At 36.2% G+C, this 22,307-nt stretch overlaps 2 protein-coding genes across 2 annotated transcripts; one reads left to right on the top strand and one right to left on the bottom strand.

The window, feature by feature from the left end:
• Positions 1-1,730: 1,730 nt before the first annotated feature.
• Positions 1,731-7,775, bottom strand: LOC131351375 (tapasin-like). Its single transcript, XM_058386802.1, has 8 exons — positions 7,590-7,775; positions 5,739-5,924; positions 5,410-5,658; positions 3,702-4,061; positions 3,140-3,463; positions 2,496-2,597; positions 2,248-2,276; positions 1,731-2,153 (listed from the first exon to the last, which is right to left on the bottom strand). Exons 1-8 carry the CDS (start codon positions 7,648-7,650, stop codon positions 2,142-2,144), a joined length of 1,323 nt encoding a protein of 440 aa, XP_058242785.1. The 5' UTR covers positions 7,651-7,775; the 3' UTR covers positions 1,731-2,141.
• Positions 7,776-9,614: 1,839 nt separating this feature from the next.
• On the top strand, positions 9,615-12,764 carry spcs3 (signal peptidase complex subunit 3). Its single transcript, XM_058379390.1, has 5 exons — positions 9,615-9,897; positions 10,421-10,496; positions 11,717-11,791; positions 11,893-12,008; positions 12,551-12,764. Exons 1-5 carry the CDS (start codon positions 9,755-9,757, stop codon positions 12,681-12,683), a joined length of 543 nt encoding a protein of 180 aa, XP_058235373.1. The 5' UTR covers positions 9,615-9,754; the 3' UTR covers positions 12,684-12,764.
• The last annotated feature ends 9,543 nt before the right edge of the window (positions 12,765-22,307 follow it).

Genomic DNA, 22,307 nt, shown 5'->3' with positions numbered 1-22,307 from the left:
AAGTGCTTCTTCAGTCTCTGGTTATTTCGAGACTGGACCACTGCAGCTCTCTTCTGTCAGGTCTTCCTCTGAATGCAATTCATCCACTACCAATCATCCAAAATGCAGCTGTGTGATCTACCTAAGATCTCCCACACCAACCCACTCCGTCAGATTCAAACACTAAGACCAAGAATGGACCAGAATTATCTTACCGCAAAGATCTTATTACTCCTCACACTGCACCTCACTCCCTCAGGTCCACTAGCACTGCTCGACTGGTCCTACAGTCTCTCAGGGTAAAAGGTAGGTGTACGTCTAGACTCTTCTCTGTTCTGGCACTGAGGTAGTGGAATGAACTTCCCCTAGACGTCCATACAGCCGAGTCACTGACCGTCTTCAAACGACGACTGAAGACCTACCTCTTCCTGAAGCACTTAAACTAGCTCTTATTTTTCCCTGTTTGTTACCTAAGTCTGTGAGCTATTGAAGCAGTGTTATTGTGTTCATTGACTCTAAAGCACTCTTGTACTTCGCTCTGGATAAGAGCGTCTGCCAAATGCCAGAAATGTAAATGTCAATAAGCACAATAAAGATCAACCATCATGTTTGGATGTACATCAGATTTAAAAAATGATATCTTCTGAGCTTTTATTTGTCAGATGTATTTTAGCACAAATTAGGATCCAGTATGTAACATCATGAAAAAATCCACTCACACTTTCTGACCTTGGTATTTGAAGATGCTATCTGGATGAAGAGTTGTGAGATATGAGACATCGTAGTTTTGATTTGTTTTATATCTGATAAAACCCTAAAGGAACGAAATCCTTTTACTATACTACTAATTGTACTATAAGAATTTGGAGGTAACAGGAAAGTCATAAACAGCAGCTGAATACAGGGAGAAATGTATTTATTTATTTATTTATTTAATTTGTTTATTTATTTATTGTTAATCAATAATAATTGAATCTGTTAATCCCATAATAAGTTTTATAAATTCAGATAAATATATTTTGAGTTTATTAAAACCAAATTCCGATTGTATTTACTTTTACATTTTATTTTTTTTAATCTGAATAACTAGTCTAAGATTTAAAATAAAACATATTTAAATTGGAAATAGTTCCAAAACAAGATATTTACATCGAAATTTATGAGTAAGAAATGTAAGAATATTATATTAGAATTATTGGTTTCAAATTCGTCATAACATAATGACCAGCATGCAGAATTAAATAAATGTTAATAAATTATGTTTTACACTGGAATTTGACTTATTTATTTGTTTGTTAATAGCAATCGTATGAAAATAATTCATTCATTCTTTCATCCATCCATATATTAAAATTGTGTTATATTCCTTCTCACTATCACTAGGGGGCGGTGTCGCGCTACTTTTGACTTAAACCACAAAGAAGGTCTACTTCCGTTATATGGGAAACGTATTTCTTCGATTTCTACCCGTTTTCAGACTAACCCCGCCTCCTGTGTGCTGATTGGCTAACATCTCCTTTTCGAAACGGTTCAATGAACGGAGCTCACAAAAATTTCAGAAAAATTGTTATATTATATTATATTTATATTATATTATGATAAAAAATCATATTTAATATTTGGTGATTTTGTTTTTGGATTATTATTTATTTTATATTTGTTTTATATTTTGGCTTATTGTATTTTTTTAAAATTATTATTATTATTAATTAACATGAATAAAGACAACAGTAGGTTAATTTAGTGTTATTTAACGCTACAAAAATGCTGTACCATGCTGTTAACATTAAAGTAGAGCGGTTTAATAAAATAGTTTTCAGTAAACCAGTTCATTTTATAGACATACTTTTTCTTTTTTAATTACAAATATACAGCAGTGAATCCTAACACACCTCACACAAACAACACGCGGTCTATTTCCTTCTAAATGTGTAAACACCCCCCCCCCAAAAAAAAACAACAACAACAAAAAAACGTGCAAATTAAACCTAAAGGCAAATGAAAAGGGTTTTCTTTAAAAATAAAAATAAAAATGGAGCATGAATCAGAAAGTCTACAGTACATCCTCTTTCTCCAGAGGATTATTTACAGGGGTCGTATTTCTCAGCATCGGCAGACTGGACAGAGCGTCCAGCAAATCCAGGACACGTTGAGCTCCAGGATTATTTTTCCTTCTAAATGTTTAAAAAGAAATAAAAAAGTCATTAATACACTGATGGATTTTTACACATTTCTAAATAGGTATGAAAAAATCTGCAAAAAAATTACCTTATTATTGGCTTCTTCATTGTTCGAGCCTGGAGATATGGAGACACAGATATGCACACACACACACAAATAAATTATAATAAGGAATAACAAGCTACACTCCTTCACTGTGAAATCTCTAACCTGATTTTTTTCCTGCAGTGTTTTATTTCTTTGTTTATTTATTAAAGAATTATTATTATCATATTTTTAATCCATTTATAGTTCTGATTAATTTTGTGTCTAACAGCACAAACAGATCAGCTTACCGTTAGAGCTGAAAGTCCAGAAAATGACCTTTATTACACCGTAAAGTACAAGAGCCACAGCGACCATGGCCATGGAGTCTTCAACAGACGGCGCGCTCACACCTGAGTTCCGAAAATAAAACAAAATTAATCAATAAATCAAAATAAAGAAATGAAAATAATTATTTCTGCTCTAAACAAAACTCGGATCATTTTCATTTTGATTCATTCTTTGTGCTTATCTTTTTGTTACTTTGTTAATAGATTATTTAACAAGTATACAAATTATCGTTAGATTCATTTTCCACAGTTTTACATAAAACGAGAGCAAAATAGTCATTCCTAAACACCATTTACTTTATTCTAACTGATTTTGTGTCTAATGTGCGAGTGTGTTTTCACACATTCATCAACTTTCGCCTTTTTTTAGACGTTCCCTTAATTCTCCACACTGAATCTTAATGAATCGTTTGAATCAGTTCAATTAAATGACTCATTCAGATTCAATGAGAAACCTTAAATATATCTTCTCTAAGGCTGGTGTCACACTGTTTATGACAATGTCACTGTTAATATTCGAAATCATCTGCATTAACAAGTGATGAGTTAGTTAGCCTATCCAGTTGTTATATCTATGATGACATGGAGATGTTGTTATATCTCACCGATGACGTTGAGAGTCACAGTGGCCCGTCGAGTTCCTCCCTGGTGTTTGGCTACGCAGCTGATCTCTCCGCCCCGCCCGAGTCCCAGTTTAAACGAGTCGAGCTCTAAGCGAGAGCTCTGGCTGTAGGTCCTGTCGCTGGCCTGTCTGTGGCCCGTTACGCTGCCCTGACCGAGCGAGTGCTTCTTCCCATCAGCGTCAGTGAATTCCCATTCCAGGTCCAGAGACAGGGGATAGAAACCAGTCGCCTCACAGTGGACTGTCACCACCTGCCCAGGGACTGACAGAGGCAGAGGGGAGGGGTAGACCGCCAGCGATGGAGGCTCTACAGGGAGGAGGATATACAGAGAGAGAGAGAAAGAGAGAAGAGAGAGAGAATATATATATGTACGTGATTGTTTTCTAGATGAAGCGGATTTTAATACGATTCTTGTCTAAATGCACTTCTGAGCTAATAACGAATAATTTTATTTAAAAGTGCAGCTTCTCAAACTCATAAATACAGGTCACGTGTAAACAATCAGGGAAGAGAACAACAGTAAGGTGACTGAAATGTCCCTCACCTACAACCTCCAGCTCTAAGGCCACCTGAGCCAGGAGGTGAGGCAGGTAAATGGTGCAGATGAACGTTCCAACATGGCTGACTTGGGCCTCTTTCAGAATCAGTGATGCGTTTCCTGTCTCGTAAAGACCCGTGAGGTCCAGCTCAGCGTCGGTCCCTGACGTCTCGGCGAAGCGGTCGTTCAGTCCGTTGTAGGCTACGACCAGCCTGCCTTCACCGCGGAACTGATAGCGCCACTCCACAGCGAAGCCAGAACTGTGCAGGGGTGAAGACGGGTCGACCCAGTACCCACAGTCCAGGAGAACCGATTCTCCCAGTCTGGAGCGGACGATGGAAGTTTTACTGGAGACACTGAGGATTACTGAGAGGAGAAGTAAAGGGAAAAACGGAAGAGTGACAGATATTTAATGCTAAAAATAAATTTCATTAGAAATTAACTGATTGAGTGATATTTTAGAATAATTCTTTAATTGATATTTTTCAAGATTATTTTAAAAACTTTACTAGTTAAATACTAACAAGAAAAAAATTATTTTGAATTAATTGTGCAATTCAATGAAAAGAAAATTAATTTTCTCAGGTGCATATGTTTAATTTCAGGAGGATTTTAAAAGCCCATTAATTAATCTTGATTGGTTATGAACTTTATTAATTAAATAATACTAGCTGATTAGTAAAAAAATACATTTATATTACAGCAAATTATGCTAATAAACTATTTTACTAATTATAAATGAATTAATTATAATAAAACCAATGTTTTTATAATACTCCTGAAATTTTAATAAATAATTAAATAAATAAATAAATAAATAAAAATAATATTATAAAATATTATATAAATAAATAATAAAAAATAATAAAATAAGCATAAAATAGTAACTTTAATTAAAACTTTAAATTTTTTTTTCCTTCTCTGTTTTTTATATTTCTGTAAAGCTGCTTTGAGACAATGTGTATTGTTAAAAAAGGGCTATACAAATAAATTGAATTTAAATAAGCGATGAAGCTTATTCAGCTGTGAAGTAAATAAAGAACTTAATTTGATTTTATAGTTTTTGTTTTTCAATCGTTTTTTATTGTTTTGATTTGGATGATACAGTTTGGATATTTTTTTTAATCAAATTTGTTTCTCAGATTATCATTATCATTATCATTATCATTATTATCATTGGCTCTGTACATGTACTCTGCACAATGACAATAAAGTTAAGTCTAATCTAATCTATCTAATTATTATTATTTTTTTTAAATTTTTTTTTTTAAATTATTATTGTTATTAACTTTTTTATTAATAGCAAAGATTGTGCTAGTATTTCTGTATAAAACTGATTCAGTGACAAACAGAAATCTTCTATATCAAATATACAAATTATTTGTCATTTGTAAAGTTGTAAACATACATATGGTGTTATTTTCTGTTAAAAGTTGTTTATAGTGCTTTGTAAACAGATCAGTCAGAGTACTGCTCAGAGCCGAGCAACCACAAAGCGTAAACTCCTCTGTCCTGAAGATGTAACAAGTTACAGAGTTGTTGTTTGTTACCATAGAAACAATAAGGCATGGGTATTAGTGTGCTAATAGAAACCTGCGAATTGTAGCCGAATTTTAGAAAATGAATCAACACCTTCTGACTAATCAGATTTGAAATTTCAACAGTGATGTAATGAAATAAATTCTAATATAACGTGCAAATCTAATCTAATTACCGCTCGGCTCTTTAGACCCAGACGGCGCCCGCATCACGTTGGCCAGCGTCAGTTCTCCGTGAAGACCTTGTGCTGATACAGAATACCAGTCGGCATTCAGGTAGATGGGGCTTTGTGCGGAGGCGGTCAGAGGGGCGGCCCATTTGACCATGGAGGCTTGAGGGATGAAAGGGTTTATCTCACACTGCGGTTTTTCCACAGTGCCCTCTGGTGGATGGAGGGCAGAGCTGCAGAAAGTGGACGCAGGATCTGGAGCGAAAAATTTGTTATCAAATACAGCAAGAGTGTTATTAATATTCAACTATACATCAAATGCACAGCAAACTGACCTGACACGTAGTAAATTCTGGAGGGACTGATGTCTGATGAAGGTTTGTGTTCAATTATCTCGCTGTCAGGGTCGGTTCTGATGTACAGCGCGGATTTCTCCTGGGTCATTCTCGTCGAGAAACCTCCACCACCCGGCCTCTCCTGAACAAACCAGCACTCCAACACTGAGCATCTCGAACTAAACGCTGCACCCGAACACACACAAGTGACTCTTATTAACACTTTGACTTTCTCTCAGTGAAAAGAATACAGCAAAAATATACAGTAGAGAGCTGGGGCATTGAAGACACTGTAGACAGACATAGTAGTGCTAAGAAAAAAATAGTAAAATAATATTCATGCTTTTTATATTATTCCTATATTATTTGTGTTAAAGGTATTCATAAGCATCATATGGAAAATTTAACTGAAACAAAAAAGACCAAAAAAAGACCAAAAATGGCTGAACAGCCATCACATCAAACATAATAGTCATGATAAAATGAAATGGAACGTGAATTTATCTAACCAATAATCAAAAAGAAAGAAATTGCAATAATTATGTATAACATGTAAACACAAAATCTGGGAGATTATTACGGTAACATCAGACTAGAACTTTGCCTCTTTATTTTTTAAAGTTGCTTGTTGTTCATCTTTGTAATCGGTTACGTACTCTCCCTCAAAAATCACACTTCACAGCAGGAGCGTTTAGAAAGAAAATAGCGAGATTGAAATCCTCGATCTGGAACAACTGTGACTCAAAATGTGTTCACCATAATGCTGAAAGAATACAAAACAGGGCAGATAGAGCTTTCTTTTTCCCCAAGTGCTAGCCCTCACTCTCCATTTTCAATAACTGCTGTGTGATAGGCAGAGGAAGCTCGTGTGTGGAATTTGAAATGCAAATTAGTGTAGAAAAGGAAACCAAGGCCCGCGCTCCGGCCTACTGGATCTGGCCTACTATTGTCTTATACCTTCAAGGATTAAAGGTTACCAAAGTTAGATTTACTGCTAGCAAAAGCAGATTACCCTATCCTTTCCTATTCTGCGTCAAAGCATTTCAATTACTTTGCATATTTTGGAGAAATCGGTCCAGCTCAGTGTGTTGATAAACGATTCAACTGGATTCGATCGGAAATAACAGCAGGCCCAGACAGGCATGATTATATCCTAAATACTTCAGGTAGAAATGACGTGATGTGAGTGCTGAGCAGCTGGATTATGCACAGAGTTTCGTTTACAAGAATACAAGCTTGGGAACCCAAGATGGAGGTTTTGTCTTTGCACACCTCTTGAAGACGTTGGCACTGTATCTCAGAGTCTGCACATGTTTGGTGGGTGTGGCGGCCAGGCACACAGAAATACAGTCCTGCGTGCAGCAAATGTGAATCCAGAGTAGTGCTCTGTCCTAACTTCATCAATTTGGCATCAATTTCCAAAACATAGCCACAAACCCCAATGAGGAAACTGGCAGCGAGTAAATAAAATGGCAGCCAAAAACAAAAGCTGGCACCAACGAAGCAAAAAGTGAAAGCGAAGGCAATTCCTCCAAAGATCTCCAAAAACAACACAAACAATACTGTAAAACAAATACAGAATACTTATTTTCAACTATATAACCCTGTTATTTTGCATTTGTCCCAAATCAATCTTTCTGAGATCTCTGAAAACAAAAGTGGAGCATTTTTGACACCTATCAAATCCCATACAGGAAAAAGGACACTGCATATTCCAGTAGTGATCTCTTCTTATTTAGTATTCCTTTTAAATAATGTCAGTGCTATCTAGTAAACATGATATGATGTATTTTACACACCGACTGCCATTGAAATAATCTCACTGTGTATTTTTGTATGCGTGATACTCACCACCGCCGAATAGCGCAAACGCGATCACAGAGAGTTTATAGATTGTGGAAATTTCCCCCATGGCTGCGCTTAGCTCTTAAAACCAGCTCCTTTCTGTAGCTTCTGATGGCACCAAATGAAGCGCAGACAGCAATAAACTTCCCCTAGAAAACCCAACACTTTCACTTTTACTCGTCAACTGCGCATGCGCCAGGGAAATCCCCACCGCTGGGCCGGACCGTCCCCTGCACGCTGCACGAGGTTAACGAGTGGTCTGATTGTATGCGCGTGCTTGGTTATAAATCTAATACATTTTAAAATAAAATCCAAAAAATATATGTGGAATTATATTCAATTCTAAGAAAAAATATTCGAAATAAATATATCTTTTTTCGTCACAGGATACTAGAAAGTCCACTTGGTGGCGCTCAAAGCTGACCGTTAAATAATCCTATTATTTGGAGATCACGTGACTTACTTTAAACACGAGTTGAACCACTGCAAGAACAAAAAGTCTGTTTTTATCTTAATGTTATTATCAGGAGAGTTCTTATTGTCATTCCTCTATATCCTGCACACTGGAATAAAATGTGATTTCTCCTTGACCCTGGTGCTACACATACACAATATTGCCAAAAGTTTTGGGACACCCCTCCAATTCATTGAATTCAGGTGTTGTTTTTCAGGGGTTGGACTCGGCCCCTTAGTTCCAATGAAAGGAACTCTTAATGCTTCAAGGTCCATAAAGACATGGATGAGCGAGTTTGGTGTGGAGGAACTTCACAGAGTCCTGACCTCAACCTGATAGAACACCTTTGGGATGAATTAGAGTGGAGACTGTGAGTCAGACCCTCTCTTGATCACAACATCAGTGCCTGATCTCACAAATGCGCTTCTAGAGGAACGGTCAAAAATTCCCATAAACACACTCCTAAACCTTGTGGAAATCCTTCCCAGAAGAGTTGAAGAACTTTCAGAAAAGAAGTTGTGTGTAGCTTGGTTGTGGTATGGCATGTTGTACACTCCTTTACCTTCTGCCCCAGATAGCAGGAGAGTGAAGACTTTATGGATGTAGTTGGAGGAAAGCCGTTGTGGTGGTCTGTGGATGTGGCGGTTGTTGAAAGAGATGCTGATGGTGGATAAAGAGCTCCTGATGAGTCTTCTCAGCTATTCACACAATTCCCATACCAGACAGTGATAGTGAGCTGGTCAGGATGCTCTCTACTGACCCACCTGTAGAAGGTGTTCAGGATGGAACTGGGGGAGATCACTAATAGAAAATATATTCATGTGTTAATTTGATACACATCTTTGCTTGGAAAAGAAAAACAGGTGATCAGAAATTTACTATATGCTTATGTTCACGTATATGTATAAACACTGATACTCAAAACAGAACCAGAATTAAAATATAACAATTATTACATTTTTCTTACTTATTTATTTATTTATTTATTTATTTATTTATTTATTTATTTATTTATTTATTTATTTATTGTTATTGCTATTACCTTTATTGTTATTGTTATTATTATTATTATTATTATTATTATTATGTTTATTATTATGTTATATTATGTTTCTGGCTTCATTTTTTTTAAATAATAAAAAAACAGTTATACAAATAAATAACCAAAAAATTAGGAACTGGGCAGAGGTTATTAAAGAGGTTAAGCTGAACATTATTAATTTGGATTTTAGATAAATGAAGGAATGAATGAATGAATGAATGAATGAATAAATAAATAAATAAACAAAATACACAAGTACATAAAATACATAAATATTATATAATATTATGTGGAATGTCCATTTCTTGCCTATCAACACTAGCATTTAAAATGAACTTTCTAATAAATCAAATAATAAAGTAAAAACTTTACTGCGTGGATCATTGGGTTGCCATAATATCTTGAAAGACGTCTCAAACGTCCAATCAGCGCACTTCTCCTAGTCATAATGCACTAACCAATCGTGAAGCTTAACGTGGATTAGGATCTAACCAATCATAACGCACGAAGGCGGGATTTTTTTTTGTCTGAATACGGGTATGCAAAGAAAACTAATAACACGTCGGAAAAAAAATCTTTCCTGCAAGACTTCCTGCTTTCATTCAGACTTCCTGTAGTCCGCGTAGCTAATTGTTCTTTTTATTATTATCGGTTTATTTAGAGACAGAGTGAATTATGAACACAGTTTTATCGAGAGCGAACTCTCTGTTCGCCTTCTCTCTCAGTGTAATGGCCGCGCTCACTTTCGGCTGCTTCATCACAACGGCGTTCAGAGACAGAAGCGTACCGGTGAATATACACGTCTCTAAAGTGCTCCTGTGAGTCCTAACCGTCTGCTTTTATTCATTTATTAATATCTGTAACACCTTCTTCTGCTTTAAATAAAACATTCCTGCAATATTTCCGTGCTTGCATGTTCCATATAACTACAGCATTTGTTTTTTTTTTTTTATTAAAGTAGAGGAAGCCAAAGCTAGGCTAGATCACAAATGATCACGTTAAAGGGGCAATAATCGATATTCATTACTTTTTAAATGTACAGATAATCTACAGAATATGTAGACCGTGTTCATATGTAATGGTTTAACCCATTACCACAGTATAAAAGTATTTTATGGCTGAAAAAAACATTATGAAACCACTTTCCGGGCCGGAATCATTGTTCGTGTTTGGTCATTTTGTAGACACTCTGCAAACCGCTATAGATTCTAGAGGCGGAGCTTTGGTGATGGGGGCGTGGTTAAGCAATACAGACAAATATTTTGAAACTATGTGAGGCTCATTATTGTGTGTATGAGTTTGTAAATGTTTCTAATTCTTACTGTGCTTCCTGCTCTCCAGAAAAAACGTGGACGACTTCACAGGACCAAGGGAAAGGAGTGATTTGGGTTTTGTGACCTTTGACCTCTCTGCTGATATCCTTTGATTTATGCGACGGTTGATTTTGCATGTCTGAAGCTTGTTGCATTAAAGTTCTGCATGTAAACATTAATGCACAGACCAGGGACAGATTACGCCTGGTGCAAATCTCCACCCTATTCCACACAAAGCAATAAGACGGCCTCGTCTAACTTTTCTCTTCATAAACACAACCAACAGATCTTTAAAGTCCAGCTCCACAGTCAGTGACATGTTGAGTCTGCCTTGGTCCATTTTCGTTCAGAACCAAACCAAAAATGTTGTATCCTCCTTGTGTTGCCCATTTATATTGTCGCTAGATTTGGTGACCTTTTTACCCATTTAGTGACTTTTTTTTTCTTTCCCCACTGACTCTCAACAACTAATCACTGAATCCCTTCTGACTCTCGCCGACGCCCCCTGACTCTCGCCGACGCCCCCTGACTCTCGCCGACGCCCCCTGACGCTCGCCGACGCCCCCTGACGCTCGCCGACGCCCCCTGACGCTCGCCGACGCCCCCTGACGCTCGCCGATCCCCTCTGACGCTCGCCTATCCCCACTGTGGATCAGCCGCTCGCTGATGCCCCCTGACACTCGCTGATGCCCCCTGACGCTCGCTGATGCCCCCTGACGCTCGCTGATGCCCCCTGACGCTCCCTGATGCCCCCTGACGCTCGCTGATGCCCCCGATGCTCGCCGAAGCCCCCCTGCCGCTCGCCGCAGCCCCCCTGACGCTCGCCGACGCCCCCTGGCGCTCGCCGAAGCCCCCTGACGCTCGCCGATGCCCCCTGACGCTCGCCGATGCCCCCTGACTTTCGCTGATGCCCCCCTGACGCTCGCCGATGCCCCCCTGACGCTCGCCGATGCCCCCTGACGCTCGCCGATGCCCCCTGACGCTCGCCGATGCCCCCTGACGCTCGCCGATGCCCCCTGACGCTCGCTGATGCCCCCGATGCTCGCTGATGCCCCCCCGACGCTCGCCGATCCCCTCTGACGCTCGCCGATCCCCCCCGACGCTCGCCGATCCCCTCTGACGCTCGCCGATCCCCTCTGACGCTCGCCGATGCCCACTGACGCTCGCTGATGCCCCCTGACGCTCGCTGATCCCAAGGCCATTCAGTGTCTCACTGATTTCTAGTGGCCAGGGCTCTTAAGCAGTGTGTCCATTGTGGCCCAGTCAGTAACCCGTGTGTGTGTGTGGTCACCCTCATGTTGTTTACCATAACAGATTGTTACATCTGAAGCCGATATTCGACTGGAACGTGAAGGAGCTCTTTCTCTATCTGTCTGCTGAATATTCAACCAAAAGCAACGTAGGTGTTCATAAAAATACTACACTCTAATCACATTGTGCAGTTTTATTAGTACTATATTTGTATTTGTGTGTGTGTGTGTGTGTGTGTGTTCTCCACAGGCACTGAACCAGGTGGTCTTATGGGACAAGATTGTCAAGAGAGGAGAAAACACCAAACTTGAACTGAAGGAAATGAAGTCCAAATACTACTTCTTTGACGATGGAAATGGCCTGAGGTGCGAACATTCTTCATCATCATCATCATCATCATTATTATTTATCCACATATTACATAAAGCTATCATTCCTGTCTAAATTCCCCTTAAAACACATGTTGTTTCAATACCTAATGTGCTTTATTGAACAGTATAGTGTAGAATTTAGGGTTTGTATGCACCCTATGAAGTGCACTTTATTTTCACGTCCAGTCAAATGACCTTGGCTACATCATTTGCATAAACGCATGTGATTGGCTGAAGCAGATCTGCTCAGGTTTATGTTCAGAAAACTGAAGCTACTAAACTACTCAGTGTTTATTATTTAATTATTATTTTTTATATGATTTATTATTATACATTATTTTTGTAAACATTATTTTTTAAATGTTATTAATTTATTTTATTTATTTATGTATTTTTTATATGTGTATTCTATTGCTTGGTTCTGTGTTAGAAATCTTTGTCCAATTATTAGATATAATCCATCGTGTGTCTGAGTTCCAAATGCATGACCGTTTGTGTGGAACTGTGTGTAAAATATGTATTTATTATAACCCCAGGGCGAATAAGAACGTGACTCTGACTCTCTCCTGGAACGTGGTGCCGAACGCCGGGATCTTGCCGCTGGTCATGGGCTCGGGTCACATGTCGGTGCCGTTCCCCGAATCGTACGAAAGCCCCAAGAGCTACTGAATCGTCTTGAAACATCTTCATCAAAGCTGCGCATTGTTCTGGGTTTTAATAATTAATAAAAAACAACCAAAAACAGTACAACATTGTGTCTTTCAGTTAGTAAATACTTAATGTTTAGCTGCAACAACAACTTATTCAACAAGGTGTGTGGGTCTATTATTATTATTTTATTCTATTTTTTTTTATTATTTATTACTTACATTTTTGTTTATTGTCAAACTACATAATTACCACCACGAAATATAAATCAAATAAATAAGTAAATAAATGCAGATTTGAAATTTTCACCAAATTTGTCATTATATAAATAGTAATAATAGTAATTAAAAAAATAATAATTGTTTATATGACGATAAAGGTTTTATAACTTGGTTATTAAAAAACAATTTTATTTTTATTAATCTTATCCCTCACCCATTACTCCCTTTTTATTCTTTCTATCTCTTCTACCCCTTTTTTATTTTTTATTTATTTTATTATTTTTATTTATTTATTTATTTATTTTTTATTTTTTCATATGCAATTTACAATTAATTTAAAAGATAGATAGATAGATAGATAGATAGATAGACTTTATTGATCCCATGAGGGAAATTCTTGTGTTAGTCTTTGTCAGCTTAGTCAGTTACAAGATACAACACACAAAAATATAAAATGTAAAATTATATACATACATATATTTACTACAATTCTTTTTTAAATTGACTATTGAGTAGGCTTTTTTTATAATATTATTAATATTATTAATTAATTGATTAATTAAATGTAATTATTTGATTATGCTATTCATTATTATTATTAATATTAATAATAATAATAATTTACTATTGTTATATACTGTTAGTATTATTTACTATTTAGCAAACAAAAAATATTTAAAGTATATTTAATATTTACTATCATTTTTTATTTACTATTTATCAGGTATTTTTATTTTATTTTGTTATTTGATTAATTCATTAATTAATTTAATTCAATTATTTTACTATTTATTTAATTGTTATTCATTATTATTATTATTATTATTATTATTATCCTTATTATTATTAATTTACAATTATAATATGCTATAAGTATGATTTACTATTATAATTAATTATTATTTATATTTATTTATTTATTTTTTAGACTTTATTGTCAATGTCCAGAAGAGGGCATCAGTGAGAGGGTTCAAAGTGTTTAGAAACCTAGAAATCAAACACAGAATACTTTATTGATCCCCTCTGGGAAATTTTATGAAGTTGCAGTTGCTCACAGTACAATCTAAGTTAGATAAAATATAAGAATGAAAAATATGTTATAATAATGTATATGTTAACTTAAAAGTATTAGGTGCTGTACAATGAATGAATTTCCAGCCTTATTGAAGTACTCTGTAGCAGCAGTGAAACTATCTTGTTTTCTATCTTGTTTTCTAACCTAATTTTTTCACGATCTCGACATAACAAGACTTGTTTTCTCGTGATCTCGACTTAATTGTCTCAGTTTGAGTGAGAGTCCCTGACACGGCCGGCCCAGGCTCTGTTGGTGCCCTAGGCGAGATTTTAGATTTCTGCCTCTATATTGCTCTTTTGTCTTTTTTTATCCTGCCTTGTGCCCCTGATCATTTTCTTTTTTCACTCATTTGTTTTAGAAATAGAGTTTAAGTGCACATAAATGGCAATACTAATATGTATGGTAACTGGGTGCACTGGTGATGTGAGATGTTGTTGTATTATAATGGCATCAAGATTCAAATTCAATTCACATTCCAATTTTATTTGTCACATACGCATCATACGCATCATACACATCATACGCATCATACGCATCATACGCATCATACACATCATACGCATCATACGCATCATACACATCATACACATCATACACATCATACGCAATAGGAAATGTAGTGAAATGTTTTTTCCAACTGTCCTATAATGAATATAAAAATGTAACAAATAAAGCAGAAAAAGAGTCTATTTTTGGGATGGCTGAGGTCCTTCACTATATTCCTGGCCCTGGCTGAGGTCCTTCACCATCTTCCTGGACCTGGCTGAGGTCCTTAACCATCTTCCTGGCACTAGCTGAGGTCCTTAACCATCTTCCTGGCACTAGCTGAGGTCCTTCACTATCTTCCTGGCCCTGGCTGAGGTCCTTCACTATATTTCTGGCCCTGGCTGAGGTCCTTCACTATATTCCTGGCCCTGGCTGAGGTCCTTCACTATATTCCTGGCCCTGGCTGAGGTCCTTCACTATCTTCCTGGTCCTGGTCCATCACTGCTTAATGTAGGTGGCCTGCAGGTCAGAGAGTTCAGTGCAGATGGCACGTTCAGCTGACCGCACCACCCTCCGGAGGGCTCGTCTGTCCTGCATGGTGCTGTTCTCAAACTAGAAAGTGATGACATTCTTAATGGTGCAAGTGTAGAAAGTCTTCAGCACCTGAGAGGGTAGTTTAAAGTCTTTTACAGACGCTGCCAGGCCTTCTTTACCAGGGTGTTGATGTGACAGGACCATGACAGGTCCTGTGTGATGAAAACACCCAGGTACCAGAAACTGTCCACTCTCTCATCATTGTCATTGTGTCATCATTATATGTTGATATTAATTCTATTTAATTCTCACAATATTTTAATCAGTTCGATGATCGATTAGTACTAAAATTATGTTAACTGGGAGAAACAATTTTGCTTAATGTATGGGTGTAGGATCTCATGATCACAAGAGCACCTTCTACAAAAAACAACCTATTGTCCGTCATTTTGAACACTAGGCAACTGCCTATGTCATCTATGCTCTGGTCCCTGATCAAAGTACAACCGATCATCCATGGTGCTGTGTTACTGTACTTCTGCTGCCTCTAGAACATGTTTTTATGCCAAATACACAGAAACATTAAGTCGTACGAGATCACGTGAAAACAAGAAAGAAAAAGGTCTCATAACTCATGGCCTCTTAGGACTTCTGTACGAATCAGTCAGTGTATCAGGAAGATTTGTTTCGCCCATCGCTCACCAATATCACTGATGATAAAGAAAAAGAATGAGAGACATTACTTTTCTTCTTCTCATGATCTTCAGAAGACGTGGATGATTCAACTTCCTGTTGAACATGTGGCTTGGGGAAGATTATGATTATTTAAAAGGGATGAAAATGATCAGGTTGTGTAAATAAAAAAATAATAAACTAAATGTACGTTTTTATAATCTATAAATTCATGATTTAATATGATGTTTTAATTGTTTTAATGTTTGGTATTAAAAAAAAGAAAAGAAAAATTGTAGAATTTATTAATGTCTCAAGCATGCACACGTTGCAGTGAAGGAGAAGTTATCTTTACATACAGGGTGTAAATGTAATATCAGTGAGATTCACACTAGAACCAAACGGTGGAAACTTCCAGACCTGTGTTTGGAAATCTGCTCAATCTACTTTGACTGTATTGTCACAATCAGGCCAGCAGGGGGCAGCACATGACCTTAATAACGCTTCTGCACTTCTATAACCGATGACTTAGATATAATTTTATTCATTAAATCAACTCTTAATAAGTGGTCATGTGCTTTAGGAATGAAAGAAAAGGCCTGCAGTTGCATTGCTAAAAAATTAAACTAATACTGTAATACTGATCAAGTTGCACAGCAATAGGTTGCGTGAACTGTCTGAATGTTAAATATTATACTTTTTATTATTGGTTATATAACTTTATATATATTAAAATATATAATATAATATTATATATAATATAATAATTATTTACAATTTATTATATTTTACAGTAATTATTATGTACGAATAATACATACATAGGTCTTTTATTATTTATTTATTTATTTAGCAATTGATATTATTTATTATAATTTTTATACTATTTATTAAAGTAAATGTGATATTTAAGAAAATATTTAATATTTTTAATGCAATGTGATTATTAATTATGTACTATTCACTAATATAATTATTATGTATTTTATGTATTTATGTATTTATTTATTTGAAAGTAAATGCTAGTTAATATTTACTATTATTTTTTATTTACTATTTATCAGGAAATGTTTATAATTTTTAATAAATAAATTAATTAATTTAATTATTTGATTACTTATTTAATTATGTTATCCATCAGTTATTATTATTATTATTATTATTATTATTATTATTATTATTATTATTATTATTATGTTCTATTTATGTATTTTATTTGGTAATTATTTGTATTATTTACTCTTTATTGAGGCATTTTTTAGACTCTACTGTTAATTTTCAGGAGATTAATCATTATAATAGAATAAATGCTGTAATTATTTTATCCAACACTGTTGCATTTTTTTTCTTATCCACACCATCAGCAGTTGCTTGAGTGCTTCATTCTCCAGAGTTCTTGTTTTCCTTCTAATCTCATGAGTCCAGTGTTTCCCCAAAGCGCTCGGTCCGAACACGAGGCCTCTTTGGTGCCCCTCATAGGACTGTCATACATCACCTGGAGGAAACGTTTGTGAAATTCAATTCACAGTCTCTCAGGCAAACGTCTCCAGCGGAGCAAAAGAAAAATGTTGGAACCCTCGAAAGAGCGAGGCGATCGTCCAGCACTCGAGAGGACGACACGAGCGAGGCCGTATCTCAGAAGTTCCTCGTGCTTGGAATGGGATTGTGTGACACTTAGAAGAAAAACAACAAACTTGTGGTTGTTGACATTGCAACAGCATGCGTAAGAAAAATCGCAATTACACAATTACATCAGGACAAATATTTGCATCCAAAAGACTGATCCAATCTGGGCTAAATAACCCGGAGGGAAAAATAACAAGTTTACATGAGCTGTTTGCTGAACATCTGTGGTATGCAGGGGGTACAAAGCAAGGGTACAAGGGGTCGGACAGAACGTTCCAGGCATTTCTCCCCCTCCAAAGTGACTTATAAATCATCAGTGAGGTCTGGATTGGGGGGGGTGTGGATCATTTCAGTGTGTTCTTTACACTGCGGTTGTGGTGATACATCACTGTGATGGTGACCAGTGCTGAGGAAATCTGAAAGAATTATTTAGGATCTTGATGTTACGCTGTTCCGGGGTTGGCTGTGACGGCAAAACAGATCCAGGTGTGAAAAAGATCAAAAGTATTTTGATAAGTGATACTGTAAAGCCACCACATATTTAAGAAATAAAACCCTCTGTGCTTTTAAAGGATATGAATCAACAACATGGTGATGTGATAAAGCGTTACTTTTACCAGGACGTCATTTATTCCTTTTGTACCTCATTTATTTATTAACCCTTTTTTACCAGTACGGTGGTGTTCCAGGCCGTCAGCAGAACGGAAAGTCACTTATGGGATGTCTTCAATCAGTGTAAAGAAATGAATGATGTTCTGGCTTTGAGTCTGATCTAAAATGAATATGTTGGCTTTTAGTATGTTTTAGACGCGTGTCTGTTGGATAACCTTACACTGGTTGAAGATCAAATTCGAGCTGCTTTTTAGATGAACAAGCACTTGGAGCATCTCCGAGAGCAGAAATGGGTTTGATATCAACATTTACTCTGAAGATACAAACGTTTGCGTGGAAAAGTTAACTTGAACTTTTCTATGAATACATCGCCCCTTGGTAAACTAGGGAAAAACATCAGCATCAATGTAAGCAGATGAATCAGATTTATGTTACATGCTTTGCTTTGTTTCTTTGCAGATTAGCAAAGCATGCCAACTGTACTTAGTTACATCCACTCACCAATGGTACTACTGTTCACTGCTGATTCCTTCAGAGCTTTATTTTTCCTCATAATGTCTCTATAAACACTTAATAAAATGTTGTTTGTGACAGGATTTGAAAATGTTTTTAGGTTTTATCCATTTTTGAGCGAAAGAATTGAGGAAACGTTGGACCAAACTCACCAGAGGATTGGCTCAGTAGTACAAAATATGTACAAAAATCTCTGTGGTTTGTAGGTGGAGCATCAGGATAATCAACCATTAATGAGGCTAGGGGGCGGAGTAACAAAAACACTGTGTTCTTGCTTTGCTTGTTTGGAGCTACTGGGCAAGTAAGTAGCAAACACTGGACATGTCTTAGCTGATCAAATACACTGGGATAGCACTGTATGTGTAGCGGCTTCACCTGCCATTCCCTCTCCAACCTTTAGTCCTTTCTGGAATATTAACCATGTGATCACGTCCTGCCTGTCGGCTCCACCGATACCATGGGGCGAAGGATTGTCAGTATTTGCTACATAACCAAGCATTCCATTGTTTTTCTGCCATTGCTCTGTGTTTGACCTAGTTTTCTCTCATTGGATTTTCTCGTTGTTTGGATTGTGATTTGGATTTGTTTGTTTCACTGATTTTTGCCTGTTGTTTTCTCAAATAAACTCCGCAAACGGATTCAGCCGCCAACTCGTCCCATGCCTCGCAACAGTATGGTTTTTATGGCACAGCATTCCTTTAAAAAAAACACAAAACTAAACTAAATCTAGCTCCCCAAGCAATACAGAATGAATCAAAACAGGTTACAACAATTGGAGATGTAATCAGTATAATTTTTGGCAACACAAATAAATCAAGACAAAATTTAAAAGCAAGACGCCGTCCTTTTTTTCTTTTTCTTTTCTTTCTTTTTTAGAAGTCACTTTACAGACCCAGAGATTAAACTGTCACTGTCTGATAATGTGCAGACAGGCAGGAATTACACGCTTTATTAAATCCCCAGCATGAATAAACCATGTAAATGACCACATAACTTTATAGTAACTACACACACACACACACACACACATACAGGGTTCTGCTTCCTTATGAGCTTTTCTTTCTCTTTTACCCTCCAGGAGGTTTACCATCACTCATAGAGGCTGTATACCTTTAATCAGAGCTCTAGCTAAAGGGCAATTAAAGAAAGACAACTGCCCCAGAGGGCTGATCGTTTAAATAATCTGAAATTTTCACTTGAAAAGTGCAGCAACATCTCAGCATCCCGCTTTGCGACTTACTCCAATGCCAATCCTTTGAGTCGTGGCATATGAACTTTATACCTGAAGCTTCCAGAGGACATTCCTGTCTGAAATTTAGAAGCATAAGAACAAACAAAAATAAGAAAAAGAAGAAGCAGGAAACTGATAAGTGATGGAGATAACGACAAAATGAATTATGGTCTAATTTCTGATTTATTTCCTCTTATTATTTGCAAAGATGAATTATTAGGAATAGTTAGTTAGTGTTAGCATGTTTTGAGTAGTGTTAGCTGTTCTAAATGTGGGCGGAAATGCAATAGGTGGTACAGGAAATGATTTGTTTCCTCACTGAGGTTTGCTTTTCTATTTGTAAAACCTACCATTACTCTGTGAGAATGAATCCTCTGTGTTCTGTGAGACATGTTTACTTGATAATAAATACATATTCTATTATTTTGTCTCTGGGGAACTTGAAGACAACACAATAATAACAAAACATCTGTTAGAAGACTCATAAATATTAACACATCATCTAGATTCAGCTAGACTCATCACTATGTGATAGATCAGTCAATTAAACATGTACAGAAAAGCTTGAAGTACCTCTTTACACTTTACGCATGTCCTTAAGATGGAATATAGTTTATGTATAAAGTTTAGTTACTGTACTATTCTTAATATTTGTTCTAAATTGTCAAAATTGAATTGAATGTCTAAATTGTATAATCAGACAGTTATGGCTACAGAAAAGTGTTGTTGTTTTTTATCCTCTCACGTTTATGTCTGCTTGCAGTCATCAATAAAAAAAAAGATAACAATAGAAATTAAAAGTGAGATCAAATCAAAATAAAATACAAAAATGTCATTTTAATTACATTACATTCATTGAATTGGAAAAAAACCCCAAATGTATTCATCATTCATTAATTCATTGATTACTTTTTAATTTTACTTATTAATTTTTAATAAAAGTTGTACAACAAACATACAGACAGACACACAAATAGATAGACAGACAGATAGACAGATAGATAGATAGATAGATAGATAGATAGATAGATAGATAGATAGATAGATAGATAGATAGATAGATAGACAGACAGACAGATGGACGGACGGATAGATAGATAGATTAAAGCAATGTTCTTAGGTTACAGAACAAAGATACAAATGTAAAATTGAAATGAAGGTCCAATTCACTTCATTTCTATTACAGACCAAGTAAATAAAAAATAAACAAATCAATATTTCTGTAATGTTTTAAAAATCTTTCATAAATTCGTTAAAATATTCAGGTATGAATTTCCCCTATTACACTTCTTGAGTTCTAAACATTTTCCTCACCCTATGTACGTTTTATTAATAAGAAACACATAAAATAAACAGATAAATAAGAATTACTTAAATAATTAAATAAATGATTAATTAATACAATTATTCTGAAATCCAATCAAAGCCACTTTAAACTAAAGCAGTGGACTCACTGATACAATCTGCCTGTGAATATTTTCTTTGGCAGAAGGTGGCGCTGTAACTCTAAACCCACACACACATTCATTATAGAATAATTCCACCATTCTGTCTTCACCAACTATTTAACTGAAGATTTGTATGGAAATGCTTCATCGCTATAATTTGATAACTGATCCAATCCAAACACGAAGAGTATCTCAGGCAGACACAACCACACACACACACACACACACACACACACACACACTGTAAATCTTTTATGCATAGCTGGTTAGTCTGTAGCTGTAGACGGTTTCTCATTTTATGATCCTTGCGCCAAGCTTCAAAACAACAGAGCACCAAAATTATGACATCATAAATTGAAAGAGAGTGAAAAGTTAAAATATTTACTGTCTCTCTCTCTCTTTCACACACACAGACACACACACATACACACTATAGGTCTATTATTTAGCGTTTGAATTGGCCCGAGAATCTAGTGTTTATGCGGTCACTTGGGTCAACAGTAACATTTAGAAAATATGTCTTTCTACCACAAATTTTATCCAATCATTCAAGACATGTCAGGTTTCCTTCTTTAGTTTCGTCCTGGAACATTTATAGCCTCCAGTTTAGCACTGTGCAACCTGCATGTATAAATCAGCACACAATAAAATAGCCTATAATATAAATACACAGTTTTTATAAATAGCTTTTCTCCCTAGGTGCACGACCCGATGCCACAATCTCAGTGGATAAAAGCAAAAGGATGACAAATGATAATCAAAATTTGCATTTAAAACATTGGACAAAACAACGTTTTGTGTGTCTGGCTAATGTTGTGTGCTGGCTGTTGTTCTAACGTTACAGTTATATATTTTTGTGCTACACTACACTGTATTTATCTCAGTTTTGTTCCTGTTTCCTAGCATCCTGGCTAGCATCCATTCAATTAAATCATTCTGCATTGTAAAATAGTCCCTGCTAACAGCTAGACTGCGCTGTGATTCAGGATATATAACTCAGGCAAGTATGCTACATTTAAACAGAAAAGTTTTCTTTTGTGAAAATCCATAGTAAAGACAGAAGAAAAAGACTTGTTTCTTTCCTGCTTTGTACCTAACCTGCTGATCTGAGACCCCAAAACTGTTTTGCTACTACTGTTCTTTTAGATCAGAAATACGACTTTTGGAGAAGAAATACCTAGCATCTAGTGTCTAATGTCCTTTATACATTCCTCAGCTTTATTAAAC

This window comes from Hemibagrus wyckioides, linkage group LG03 (assembly GCF_019097595.1).
Source record: "Hemibagrus wyckioides isolate EC202008001 linkage group LG03, SWU_Hwy_1.0, whole genome shotgun sequence".
In the NCBI taxonomy this organism is placed as follows: Eukaryota; Metazoa; Chordata; class Actinopteri; order Siluriformes; family Bagridae; genus Hemibagrus; species Hemibagrus wyckioides.
The sequence above is the reverse complement of the archived record's forward strand: the minus strand, read 5'-3'. Positions and strand labels throughout refer to the sequence as shown.

What these genes read in the sequence shown, in the direction of transcription:
- LOC131351375 (XM_058386802.1), bottom strand. Translation starts at nt 7,650, where the DNA reads ATGGGGGAAATTTCCACAATCTATAAACTCTCTGTGATCGCGTTTGCG. An exon ending in TGGGTCTAAAGAGCCGAGCG is followed by an intron (nt 4,062 to 5,409) that starts GTAATTAGATTA and finishes TTCTCCTCTCAG; the next exon opens with TAATCCTCAGTGTCTCCAGT. An exon ending in TGTGACTCTCAACGTCATCG is followed by an intron (nt 2,598 to 3,139) that starts GTGAGATATAAC and finishes TTCGGAACTCAG; the next exon opens with GTGTGAGCGCGCCGTCTGTT.
- spcs3 (XM_058379390.1), top strand. Translation starts at nt 9,755, where the DNA reads ATGAACACAGTTTTATCGAGAGCGAACTCTCTGTTCGCCTTCTCTCTC. An exon ending in CCTTTGACCTCTCTGCTGAT is followed by an intron (nt 10,497 to 11,716) that starts ATCCTTTGATTT and finishes AGATTGTTACAT; the next exon opens with CTGAAGCCGATATTCGACTG. An exon ending in GACGATGGAAATGGCCTGAG is followed by an intron (nt 12,009 to 12,550) that starts GTGCGAACATTC and finishes TTATAACCCCAG; the next exon opens with GGCGAATAAGAACGTGACTC.